Source organism: Anopheles aquasalis, chromosome 3 (assembly GCF_943734665.1).
Source record: "Anopheles aquasalis chromosome 3, idAnoAquaMG_Q_19, whole genome shotgun sequence".
Classification (NCBI taxonomy): Eukaryota; Metazoa; Arthropoda; class Insecta; order Diptera; family Culicidae; genus Anopheles; species Anopheles aquasalis.
In genome coordinates this window covers 67,188,514-67,201,048 of record NC_064878.1, presented here as the reverse complement: position 1 = coordinate 67,201,048, position 12,535 = coordinate 67,188,514, and the positions used below count along the sequence as shown (strand labels likewise).

The 12,535-nt window shown below is 50.4% G+C and overlaps 1 protein-coding gene across 7 annotated transcripts in view; it reads right to left on the bottom strand.

Moving 5' to 3' along the window:
- LOC126574007 (serine/threonine-protein phosphatase 4 regulatory subunit 1-like) overlaps nt 1-12,535 on the bottom strand; it is an 83,426-nt gene that overhangs the window by 9,638 nt on the left and 61,253 nt on the right. For all 7 annotated transcript variants that reach the window (XM_050233906.1, XM_050233908.1, XM_050233907.1 and 4 more), the window contains 2 exons: nt 11,244-11,356; nt 995-1,146 (listed from right to left, as the gene is read on the bottom strand). In XM_050233906.1, coding sequence (XP_050089863.1) covers nt 995-1,146; nt 11,244-11,356 — 265 coding nt within the window. The remainder of the gene's footprint in view (nt 1-994; nt 1,147-11,243; nt 11,357-12,535) is intronic.

Sequence of the window (12,535 nt, the reverse complement as noted above, 5' to 3'; positions counted from 1 at the left end):
ACAACCGGATCCGGCAGGCCGAGGACGAGGCCGAGAGTTCAAGAAAGCAGAAAAGCGAAACACTGTACCTCCCCCCTCGCGCCACCATCATGAAGTAGAAGAGGCGGTGGAAGGATTGGATGTTGAGTAAGTTTTTCGACGGTCCTCGAGTCCTTTGCCAGAACGATGGCTGGTGGGTGGGTGCCCGCGCTCATCGAGGAGACAGAAAGTCAACATATTATGTAATTCAAGCACGCCCAGCATCCTGGCACAACGAGATGTAACACAATCTTCAGCTCGTCTATAGAGAGCAGCTCTACCACGCGCCACATCATGCGGCGCGGCGTGGTACTCTCTCGCTCGTGTGCTTTTGCTTGCGAGAACATAAATAAACCTCTTTGGACCGTAAACGATGTGTCTTTCCGTTCAATCCCTCCCCCCTCGCGATCCTTGTATCATGTGCCAGGAGGGCGCTTGATGGAAGCTTTAGCCCGGAAAGCTCTTCTCCTAAATGGGGCGTGAATGTGGCGGTGGCGAAACTAACATCATCCTTGTGGCGTGTGGCACAGAACGTGACGATTTTGCTAAGCACCCTAACCCAACCCCAATCATATCAATGGCTCCCCCACCCATCGTTACTGGCATCCATTTTTATACCATTCACGAAGGAAACGAACCAAAGCACAGCCAAGAGAGCCCCATACATACACAATGGGGGCGCGCAACGTGCAGTCGTCCGTTTTTATGAGGCGTGAAAATGGGCGTTGATTACTCTGCTTTATGTCTGTCAACTATCGCCATCACCACCACCACCTCGAGGACAGAAGGACACTGGTGTGTGCCCTTTTGCTGGGCCGGATGTGTTCAATTCAATCAACCAGTTGTTGCGAGAACCACCCGGAGCTTCGCCTTCGGTTGTGACAAAAGCTCTTTTTTTTTTCAATCGTATTCTTTTTTTAAAACCCAGCAACATTCAAGACCACACACGGTGCTCCACAGTGGAAGAGATACTTACGTTTGGTTCGTCTGTTAGGTAACGGACGATGATCTGCAGGATCTTCTCCGGGAACGCTTTGCTGAAGATGCTCTGCTGGTCCTGATCGCGCTCGAACCAGCTGGCACAGTACTTGTGTAGCCAGCAGGCCAAATACAATCGTACGGACTCATCTGGAATGGAAAAAGAGAGAAAAGGAAACCATTAGCCTTATGGTCACAACCAATTTATGAACTTGAGCGACTAAAAGACATCACTACGAAAAAAGAGGGCTGCATTTACAATACAACTTAAGCCGCAAATAGTACACAAAAACCTTAGTGAATCGTTAAAAAAAAAGATCCCTTATAAAAATGATGAGTTGCTGCTGGAGGAGAAGGGTGGAAAATTTCCAAAGGGCATGATGTTCCGAGGGCCCACAACACGAAAACCACAGCTTTGCCATCCGCGAATTGTTTAATCAACAAACTGCACCGTGAGCAATCCCCGCCGCCGCCGGTGGCGATGCGAGATCCAGTGTGTCCTAGAGAGTGGGCGGGTGGGTGGTGTGTAGGTTGCTGATAAACTTCAACCTGGTGTCATCACAGTCTCCCTCCTTTCCTGCCGCTCTCTTCGATGTGTGGTTTTCTGGGCGGAAAATGTTATCTTTTTCGGGCATTGCGCACGCAAACAAGTGCTGGTGCCGGTGGTGCTGGTCTTAAATGGAAGGCAGCATTCACAGGCCAGAACATAAGACAACATATGCCCCCCCCCCCCCCCCCCCCGGCCCACCGTATCTACGAGAGAAACCTCCCAAAAATTCCAGGGCAACAAGGCCTGCCAAAGCTAGAAAGCTAGCTGGCTGGGCGGTGGTAACATCCCCTCCCTGTGCTGTGCTGTGGGTGTGTGGAAAAGTCCAGGCCACCCACACACACCGCGAAGGTAGAAACAACAAATCAGAATGTTTCGCCCAAAACTCCATCAAGCCACCGAGCGGCCTGGTTGGAGTTGGAGAGGATGGCATGGATTGGGGGGGTTCGCTATGATTCGTGGAACGTGCGGCTGCGGCGTTTGTCGACCTTTTGGCTTTCAACCCCACACAACACGCACCCCGCTGCTAGCTAGCCTCCACCCCCGCTATCAGGCAAAGGTTAATGTATGTGGGGTACCAATTTCCATCTCGCGCGCGCGTCCACCCGGGGAGGTCCACACCACATCATGTTGACACACGCCATGCCGAGTACAACGGTTAAAGAGGTTTGTGCGTCCGCGATCGTTAACCGCCTCCATCCACCGCACGAGCGACAGGAAAAGGGACATTAATTAAACGAGTTTTAACAATGTTTTAACAGCAGCATGGTCGACATGTTCCTATAGCTCTTCTAAATGAGACAAAACGATGGAAATGAACTTTACACATCCGACGAACGAATCGAGGGCGCTGAATCAATCAATCGAGTAGCTTCAAAAGAAGCATCTGCCGAAGTATCATCGCCACCCATTGCTTGAAGTGTGGTGCGTATCATCCATGCAAAACCTTATCCAGGCGCGGTTAAGGAACGCCAGCAGGAGCGCACCATCATTACACGAACACACCCCAAACCAACCAACCTCTACCTCCTTCTCATCAACCAAGTCCTAACCACCCACATCCTAAAAGGACCAACACCACCCAAGAGAGAGAGAGCGCGAGTCCTGAGCTTTGATTAAAATTGAGAAACGAACAGGGATGCTCACTACTACCTACACACTAACCACCCCGAGAGCAAGAGAGAGAGATCGGTTGCGAGGGTGTCCTGCCTGCAGCTGCTGCTGTGTGGTCCCGCAGGAAATGGTTTGTTGTTGCGCATTATCTCTTCTGGCGGGATGGGAGGACTCCTCCAAATTCCCACAAGAACGAGCGAGAGAGAGAGAGAGACCGCGAATGAGAGAGAACGTACTGACAGACGAGTACTAGGGACTGGGCCACTCCACACCACTCGAGAGGCTGCTGGCTGGACAGACACTACACCCCAAAAACCAGGGTTATGTCATATCACCACGCAAGGAAGGAGTGGGAGTTTGATAGGAAGGACACGGACACAGAAGTCGTCTCTATCTCCTATGGCTATTATCACAACAGAAGCCGCCCTATGGCCCCGGGGCCATTTTGTGTGTTCCGTAACAGAAACTACTTTTACACGAGAGGAGGCGCTCCTTTTGGGGGGATGCCTCGATACCTTTTCCCCCCCCTCCACTTCATTAATCTTCTCCCGGGGTTTTTATCACGAGTACACAAATTACCTTATCGGTGTTACCTCACACACTTGTTACTTCTTGGTGTCTGCACTAAAAAGGAGGTCTGAGCTTAGAGACTCCTCGATTGGTATGACGATGGGCGTCTCGTCGTGGAGTCGTCGCGCTGGTCACTGGTTCGCGCCGAGAAGAGATCACTTCTTACACGCCCTTTTCCGTGTTCGTCGTGGCCAAGTACGAACACACGAAATTACCAACGATTCCCCATTCTTTTGAGTCGATTTTTTGGCACTTTTACAAAACACTGGACCTGGTGGTGACCTGATATGCCACAGATCTTTCCGGGAGTGCTTGCGTCGTCCGTTCTGCTCGGGGATACCGGAGGAATCAGATAGTTTCTTCGGTGCAAACAACCACCACACTCCGTCGTCGTCGACTTGGTCCGTCGTATGGCACACACTCGAACGGTTCGGACGATATGCGCTATCTGGCGCTGCCCGTGATGCGGCGGATGGATATCCCTACAACACACACCCGCGCGCACACGGCGTCAGGAGCCGTTCTTCGGGTGTAAAGGTGCTTCTCTTCTTGTAGCAACAGCTAACATTCCATCGCACCACCCAGCGCGCCAGCAGGATAGTCCAGCCAGGTGGACGTAGCGGTGGCGGTGGCGACGGCGGTCAGGGCACGGGTACGGTAGTAGCTCTCGTAGTATAGTAAGCTCCCAACACGCACACCACCATCGGGTAGCAGGAGCGCGCAAAACAGTGAGCTCCTCCACACACATAGCCAAGGATAGCGCGGGCGGCCACCAGCATCATAGCGTAAAGGATACTCGAGACTCTACACCATCACTAGCTCCCTGGCGAACCCGGAGCAGAGAGTGATACGAAGGACAGTCTCTCTCGAGAGAGAGGCAACAAGACATACTAACACATAACACCGAAGGTAAATGGAGAATATCCTCCCATTTCTGCTGACCATTCATACGGATACAGCAGCAGAGGATCGAAACCAACCCGTAACTGGACTGCCCACGCCGGCAAATACATTTTTACTCCTCGAAATCGAACAGTTGGCTGATTGATGGTGGATAGGGCGCGTTCAATTAAATCGTTATCCCTCGCCCTTTTCTCTCTCTCTCGGTGAGGGCAATATGCTCTACTACAAATGCGAACTGATAAGAGATAAGAGCAGGACGCTTTCGAATCAGGCTCATCATCGTGATACCGATCGTAAAGGTGAGAGTACGAGGGTCACGCAGACACAGATACGATTGGTTTATCACTCGTCGGCCTATCCCCTGGTTATGATGTGTAGGATGGACTTTGCTTGCTCTGGAGCATAATTTTCAAATATAAGAATAATTTATTGTCACTTTGTCAATTATCCCTCGATGGTATCAGTGTATTATCGTTGTGGGAAAATCTTCTCAAGATTATTTAGTAACATTCCCGAGACCCATACACACGCATCCAGGATGAGACGTGCCGAGACCGAGAGTTGTACGTGCGCGTCCGTCCTCCCCCGTATCAAATTGTGCAAAAGTAAAATCCTCCAGCAGATTGATTCACCATAACGACCACGAAAACCACGACGACGACAGGAAAGGAGAGAGAGAGTGCACAGGAAAGAGAGGACTCAAGGTCCACACACAGAAATCGGGCGCAGAGTAAAAGATGAAAATCTATCTTTCCGTGTGTAGGTGTGTGCTCTGCTGCTGGGAAGAAAAGGCACCATCTCCGGGAGGATTGCCGAAGAAGTAGTCGCCAGAACGTCTGGGACGGTTGTGTGCTTCATCAGGCTCTGGCTGGTTGGCTAGCTGGCTGGCCAGGCACGGGCAGAGTAGAGCAGAGTGACCGTGTTGGTATGCCCGCGGGGCAAGAGAGTGCCACCCTCATCCTAGGGATGAAATTTGATAAATTGTTACGTCAACGAAGGCGGCATATCCTCGGGGGTGGGCGAGAGAAAACGAAGGTGCGCGCTGCGACGAGTGTTTTTTTCATTAAGAAGCCATAGCCCTTTGCATTTCTTTGGTTTCATCAGTGTGTCGAGATCGAGATGTTGCTGGTAAAATGGTTGTTTGCTGCATTTACGACACAAGATTCAAGCCGATCCCACCTCCGAAGAGAGTAGCATATGATGACGATCCTGCTGGCTTCGAAAAAGGGCGCGCCTGCATTTACCAAAGGGGCACACAACAGCACACCGATCACCACACAGCACTCAATGCGCTCTTCTCGTTTGCTCTCTTCTCTGGCACTGGAATGGAACCTTGGAGCATGTTATGCATTATCAAAATACAACTCCAACAGTCTGTACCTTTATCGAGTGATCTCTGATGAGGGGACAAACGAAGGGATTTCATTTTGCTGGAGAAAATACCAGGCGTCTCCACCAAGTGCCGATGAGGACCACATTTGCACACGGGGAGGATTAAAAATTGAGAACCATCTTCTAAAAATTACCAAATTCCAAGCATTAAGGGATGGAACTACCATAAACTAACAATTTGATGGAAATGGATTGCAAAAATCCCAACATTTACTGTCATCATTTCCTATTGCTTTTCCACAACCTGTTCTAGGTTGGTCTAGATATGATTCCTCCGCTTAATTGGACTCGAGATGGTGCCCCTTCGCTTAGGCCCACACACGATGCCAACGAACATTCTCTTCTGCAGAAGCGCAGTTCGCTACGAGAAGTGTGGACCAGGCCAGTCGCCGGAGGAGGATTCGATGGTGGTCTGCGATTAATTTAAAATTGATTATAACGTTCTGTGGTTGGAAGGAGGAGCTAGAGAGCGTGTGCTAGCACAGCATTCCCGAAAACCAGACACGTACTGTTGGCGTGCTGCTATGCTGCAGCAACGGCAGAACGAACGAGCCATTACCGGGATTCTTCTTTCCTTCATTCCATTTCCGGACCCCGCGGTAGGCAACTCGAGCAGCCGACGACAACGACGACGACAACGACTAATGATCAATTTCTGTCGACCCAAATGGGGCACTGACTGGCGGCGGACGGAGATGCGGAGGGGGGGGGGGGGGGGGGGGGGCATCGGAAACGGAAAGTACAGGCACACAAACCGCGGTCAAATCGACGCAGCAGACGACATGCTGCTGTTGCTGCATCACGCGGACACACCAAGGGGGACCGTCGTAGCGCCTCCGTCGTCGTCGTTCTATGCACTATTTCCGTCTCAGATCCGCCTGCCCTGAGCTCATCACTTTCTTCGCAAAGCATAGGCGTCCGTCAGTCAGTGGCTCAGTGCTGGTCCCGTTGTAATGCATTCGAAGGAAGGGGGAGGACTTGGTTGTGTGACACAATCAATTTGCATGAACGCTCGCGTTCCCGTTCTTCTTTGGCCAAAGAGCCCGGTTCTTTGCTTCATTCAAAGCTTCTATCGGTGTGTCTCGCGTAGTGCATACCACACTCTATCCCCTCCGTCCCGGAAGACGACGCCGGAAACCGCAATGGGAACTAAACTTCTCTATCTCTTCCCCTGCGTTGTCGCCCCTCCAAAACTACTACCACTTTCGGTCTTTCGGTCACACATCCGTGCAATCTAATTCGGATGTCGGAAGCTAAATCGGATAGTTAGGAAGAAAGAGAGAGAGAGAGCGCGCGCGCGAGAGTGAAGACTAATCTCCAGAATGGCTTCCTTTTCTTCTCTCTTTCCGGCAAATGGGTTTTTGCCATCGAGAGAGACCAATGGGTTAAAGAGGTAAGCAACACTCCCGGGACACGGGAGAGAGGACAACGAACTTCGCGATCGCGCACTAAGAATTAGAAAGAGAGGCGCAGCAGCAGCAGCAGCAGGCAAGCAGGCAGGCAGGCAGATCCGGACCGGACATGGCACTTCCGGTGGATTCCATTTACATCCTTTCCCCACCGCCGATCCGCCGCTTTGCCCTCAACCAAGTTCCGGCGGGGACCATGATGGTGGTGGTGTGTATCATTGTCGCGCGGCGGTTATTCGCGAAATGTGCCCGCGGTTACCCCCCCGGTCCCGGTCGGTGTCTCGATGAATCTCTCCCTGGTATGACGATCATACCCGCACCTCACGAGAGGAAGGGTGGATCAACATAAAACCAGAGAGAGAGAGAGTGTATAAGTGCAATGCCGTTGCTGTCGTCGTGTGTTGTGTGGCCGGAAGTTGCGTGATTGACACCCGGTGACAGTTAACGAACAGGCACAGCGCAGGCGGAGGCGAGTATGAGTGAGAAAGTGAGAGTAGTTCCAGGTTCCTCCCCGTTGGTCACATATGGTGCTGCGGGGGTCCCGTAATTCAAGCAAACCATATGGTTTCAGCTGATGATGAGTCGCGGATGTCGTCGTGGTGGTGGTGGTGGTTTTTTTGGCAGAATCTATCCAGAACAGGAATCAGAATTTTGAAAATTGCGATCTTTACCGTTTACTAACGTCTTTCTTCATGAGGGGCTTTGCTTTTTATTTATTGATCTCTATCTGTTAATGGAAAGAGGAGTCCCCAAAAACGCGTACTTCCGTCTCGCGGCACACAACGGGCATAGCAGTGCCAGCAGCATTGGCCTTCATCACCACCACCCCCATGGCCCCCACTCCCTCCCACAACGCGGCGGATGGATGGAATAAGGAAGGAAGTTTCAATTTGGGTTATCATCGTAAAATGAGTGACAAAATGGCACAACACTGCTGCTGCTGATGGTTGCCGCTCTCTTTCTATCGCTCTTGGTAACATAACGGGGACGGCGCACAACCGGAGGGAGAGAGCATACTTTGCGGTTAAACTGTTGGTCCACGGGCAGAGTTCAAATTTCCTTATATCATTGAACGAATCATTGACTGTTAATGATTACAAATTTGCAAGACAACGGACATATACTTTGAAGTCATTAGTGTTAACTCCCTTCTTTTCCGAACCACCCTAATCCAAGCCAACATCAATCGAAATTGGTGAATATCCTTTTTGCGGGGGGGCGCCAGTAGAAGAGTTTGAACAGATCGCTCCGCATCCGAATCAAAAATAGAATATCCTTTTCGCAACATGGAAAGGAAATTGAGCAGCGAACAAACGCAGACAACGGGACGCGTCTTATGCAAGACGACGCTCTTCTGTCTCTAAAATTAGCTCCAAATTAGGTTTCATCACGCACGATAAACTGCCGTGTCCATATCACACGTGTTTCTACAGGCCGTCGTCGTCGTCGATATCGACCTTCCCCCGTTTGGGTTCTCCAAGGAAACGCAAGCATATGCCGCACAATTTCATCGATTGAATCAAATGAAGTAATTAAAAAACACCATAAAATCTAATCGACGAATCCCGAAGTGAATATCCTGTGATGTAACGTTTTTCACCTTTTGCTAATATCCAAAAGGATAAGAATGGGATTTCGTAAAAAAAACTCTTTTTTATGCTTTGTTGGTGCGTACGCGCATACATCGCATACAATTCCTGGAACGGATCTTTTCCGGAAAACTGTACATATTTATAAATAATTCCAAAAGCCCTGACACCGAAAAACGGTTGAGTTCCCTTCCTTTCGCTCTCGGTTTATCCAGCACCTTCTTCCTCCTTCTTCCTTTCCAGCTATCTATCTAGACTATCTTCTTCATTTTGTTTGTCTTTGTATTCCCTTCCCTTCGGATGCCGCATTCCAAACAGTCCCAGTGGGGTGGTGCGTTGAGAGACACGCACAACACAACAGGAAAATATGGATTGGTTACTTCTGCCTTGTGCCTTCTGTGCCCCTGCATCGCGCCACCGAAGATCCACCCAAGAGTTATCTTTAGAACCTCGGGAAGAACGACGTAGCAGCAGCAGCAGTCAGCTGCCACCGGTAGAGGTTGTTCTTGGAGGGTTCGCAGCCCTCTTCCTGTCGCCTTCTCCTCTTCACTGTGTCCCTAGAGAGGACAGACCGGATGTCGAATACAGGCAACACACGCCGCCGCCGCTCAAACACCACCAGCAGACATGCCGCGCGAGCTTCTGCTGCTAGTAAGAGAGCATAGCAGCATAAGCATAGCAGAAAACAAGATGACGACGTCATGCGGTGATCACAGGAAATCGATGCACCGCTCTCTGTCGGTCCCTTCTCGCCTCTTCTATCGCTGGTGTGATCAGTCAAGATCACAGTCACACATCCCCTCCCTCTCTCGTCGGCTTTCGAGAATTAGATCCAGCAACCGCCGAGGCGCATGCCGTCACAGCGAGATACACAGACACTCCCTCCCCCTCTTGCTTCCTTGTCAGTTTCTTCTCACATCATCCCAAAAATAGAACCCTCTCCCCCCCCCCTGTGCGGTCTTCTCTTTCCAAGTCCATGGCGCTCGCGCGATGCATTTCCACTACTTCAACGGCAGCAGCATCAGCAGACAGAGCAGAGCGTAGAGGGTGAGAGTGGTTGAACGTTGCACCGTCGCGTTTCGGAAAACTAATTCCGCGGTGTCGACAAGAAGATGGGGACGAGACCCCAAGTCGGGTGCCGTCGTCGTTTTATGCTCGCCTGGGGGTCTGTCTTTTTCTCTGTCGGCAGTGGCGGCGCGCGGCCACCGAGAGATCCCCCCCCCCTATGTTTTCCCATTTCCTTCGATACAATTATAGAACGATGCAGCAGCACGCCACACGCCACAGAAGCGCATAAAGGCACGAGGCGCGCGCGAGCTTCACTTCCGTTCGCGCGCAACACTCCTTAATATGTGGTTGGGGGGGGGGGGGTGTTTTGCCCCCATATTTGGGTTTTGAAGACGACGGATTTTCCACCTCTTGTGCGATCTATCTGTCCGGGACACCGTTCTCGCGACGTCGCGTTTATTGGAGGCAAGCAGTGTAGAAGAAGTGATCTATTTTTGGCGAGACCCTTCTTCTCGTTCCGGAGGGGTGAACTTCCTATTCTCTCCCCCCTTTTTATTGCTCCACGATTGCAGATGATCCATAATTGCTTTTACGTTTAGGTAAAAAAAAGGATTATTTCTGTAAACCCTAAATCGTGATAGAATGAGAGCTACATTGTATCGTTGGTACAACTCTTTTTATCAACAATTCCTTTCGCCATGCGCTCTAATATGCAGTTTCTTCCGTTCTTTTGGGGTTCTCACCGGTTCTTTCTTTTCTCGTTTGCTTTCGCAAGAGTTCTCGTGACATCTTGCGCGCCAGTTGTTTGGTAACAAACGTGTCAATGACCCTTACAGCACCGACTTCCTTTCATTCGAGAAGACGGCGTCCTGTGAGGGAAACATGAATGCATCTCTCCGAATCCGTCCGAATTCGTTTTTCTGATGTTTAATTCTCTCGTAGCCACCACACAACCAAGGGCGCCGAAAACAAAAACATAAACAGCAAAATCCCATCGAAGGGAGGCGTCATACGTCGGACGGACCAAAGTACAACGTTTGCGCGCCCTGCTGCTTATTTATGCGACGTAAATTTGCGAGTTTTATTTTTGGTCAACGCTGCTGCTGCTGCTTCCCTCCCGTCCTCTGTACTGATAAGGGGGGGTGGTGGTGAGAGTATCTGGAAGCGAATAAACAAAACACGCAAGCATGCAGCCACATTATCTTCGTTCCCGCCAAGATGTTGTGCGCGCGCGGCTTCAATGCAAAAGCTTTTAAAAAGAACGTTCGGCCGCTCTGCATCATCAGAACGAGAAGATCGCCCCAAAAGGCATCGCAATAATAACAAAATTACGTCGGAGGCGGGAAGCAACTACTACCAAACAGCCACCACACAACAAGATCACAACTCCCGATCGTCGCCGTCGATTGGTTTGTATGTGCACGTGAGCTGGAGTAGTCTTCAACAGAATTCGCAAGGGGGGGAGCAGAACTTGTTGAATATGCAACAAACAAACGTGGCGAACTGCAATTGCAGTTTGTTGTGCTCTGTCCTTTCGTTGCTCCAAGCGCAAAGTGCAATGAACTTCACCGACACATGCGAGAGCACATTACGAGCATATTTTCATGCTTTCCAGAGTCTCTCCTTCTCTCTCTCTCTCTCTCTCTGTCTCCCCTTTCGGGGTCAATTATGTGCGGTGAGGGGAAAATGCATCAACAGATTTCGGTCGGTCCTTACCTGGATCGGTGGAGATGATGTCGAGGGTGCCAAGGATCTCCTTGTAGTCCCGACACAGCACCTGGGGCGGCTGTGTGCTGATGATGTGCTCCAGTACCCGCGGATAGCAATCTCTGTAAAGAGTTTTTCGAATGGAGAAGGAAGCATATGGAGTTGTTAATTATCGATACTCTTTTTTGTGCCATTTTGTCACATCTTGCCTCCATCACGAAGATTGTGTTTCTGCAAAGTGTTCTCTTTACTATACGAATTAGGGCCTAAGGGCCACAAAATGCAAATAGATGTAAAATAACCAACAATATCCCCAACATCACAAAACTCAACGAGAAAAAAAAATCCCTCCAAAAGAGAGACAGATAAGAACGAGAAAAGAAGGCACCAGCGAAGACGACAATAACGGATGACAAACACAAAACCCACCCTGTGGCGGCCTCTCTCAAACAGGACCAAGTGTCGCGCAGCAGTGGACCACACCGCGGCGGCAATGCACACATATTCCCGGGGGCATGTCGTCGTTGTTGTTGTCGTCGAAATAGAAAATCTCCCGTGGGGAGGGAAGGCAGAGGTGGTAAGATATCTCCTCCACTTCTCTCCTCTTCCAGCGATGTAATGGAATACAAGAATGTTTGTGGCTGGGCTGCGTGTGTGCCTGGTGGAGGAGTTGGAGGGCTCAATATTGTTGTTAAATATGCATAAAAAGCTAACTGTAAAAACCCGACTCTCCACACCACGGACTCGCCGCCGCGGCGACTGTGGAATGTGGCAAGTGTTTTATTGGCATACCACCACCACCACCACCAGCATCAGGCGGCGGCCTGTTTTTCCTTCTCCTCTTCTGGCCCCAAAACCAGTCTCTCCTCGGATTGACCAGACCACCACCGCCGGGAGCCTCGCGGCAACAGTACATAGCAGCCCCATCACACACATCTCTCTCTCTCGGCGTCCACCGTCGATTGTCAGATTTGGCATTCGTATCTTGGACGCTCTCTTTTGATAAACGCGTACCGTGCGTTCCCGCCACCTCCTCATTTCCCTCCCATTATGCTCTTGATCTTATCCGAGATGACCACCCGGGACTTTGTGTAGGGGGGGGAAGCAGCAGAAAGGAACAGAGAGTTGCTGGCAAAGCATTGATCACGCTGCCAATTCCATTTGAGTATAAAGCATATAAATTTGCATAAAACCTGACTTTTTAGTGTCGAAAAATTGTCATTCTAATAAAATTATATCGCTTATTTCTTTCAACAACAAAAGGAGATAGCAAACTACTTTGTAATTTCGACAGGATACGT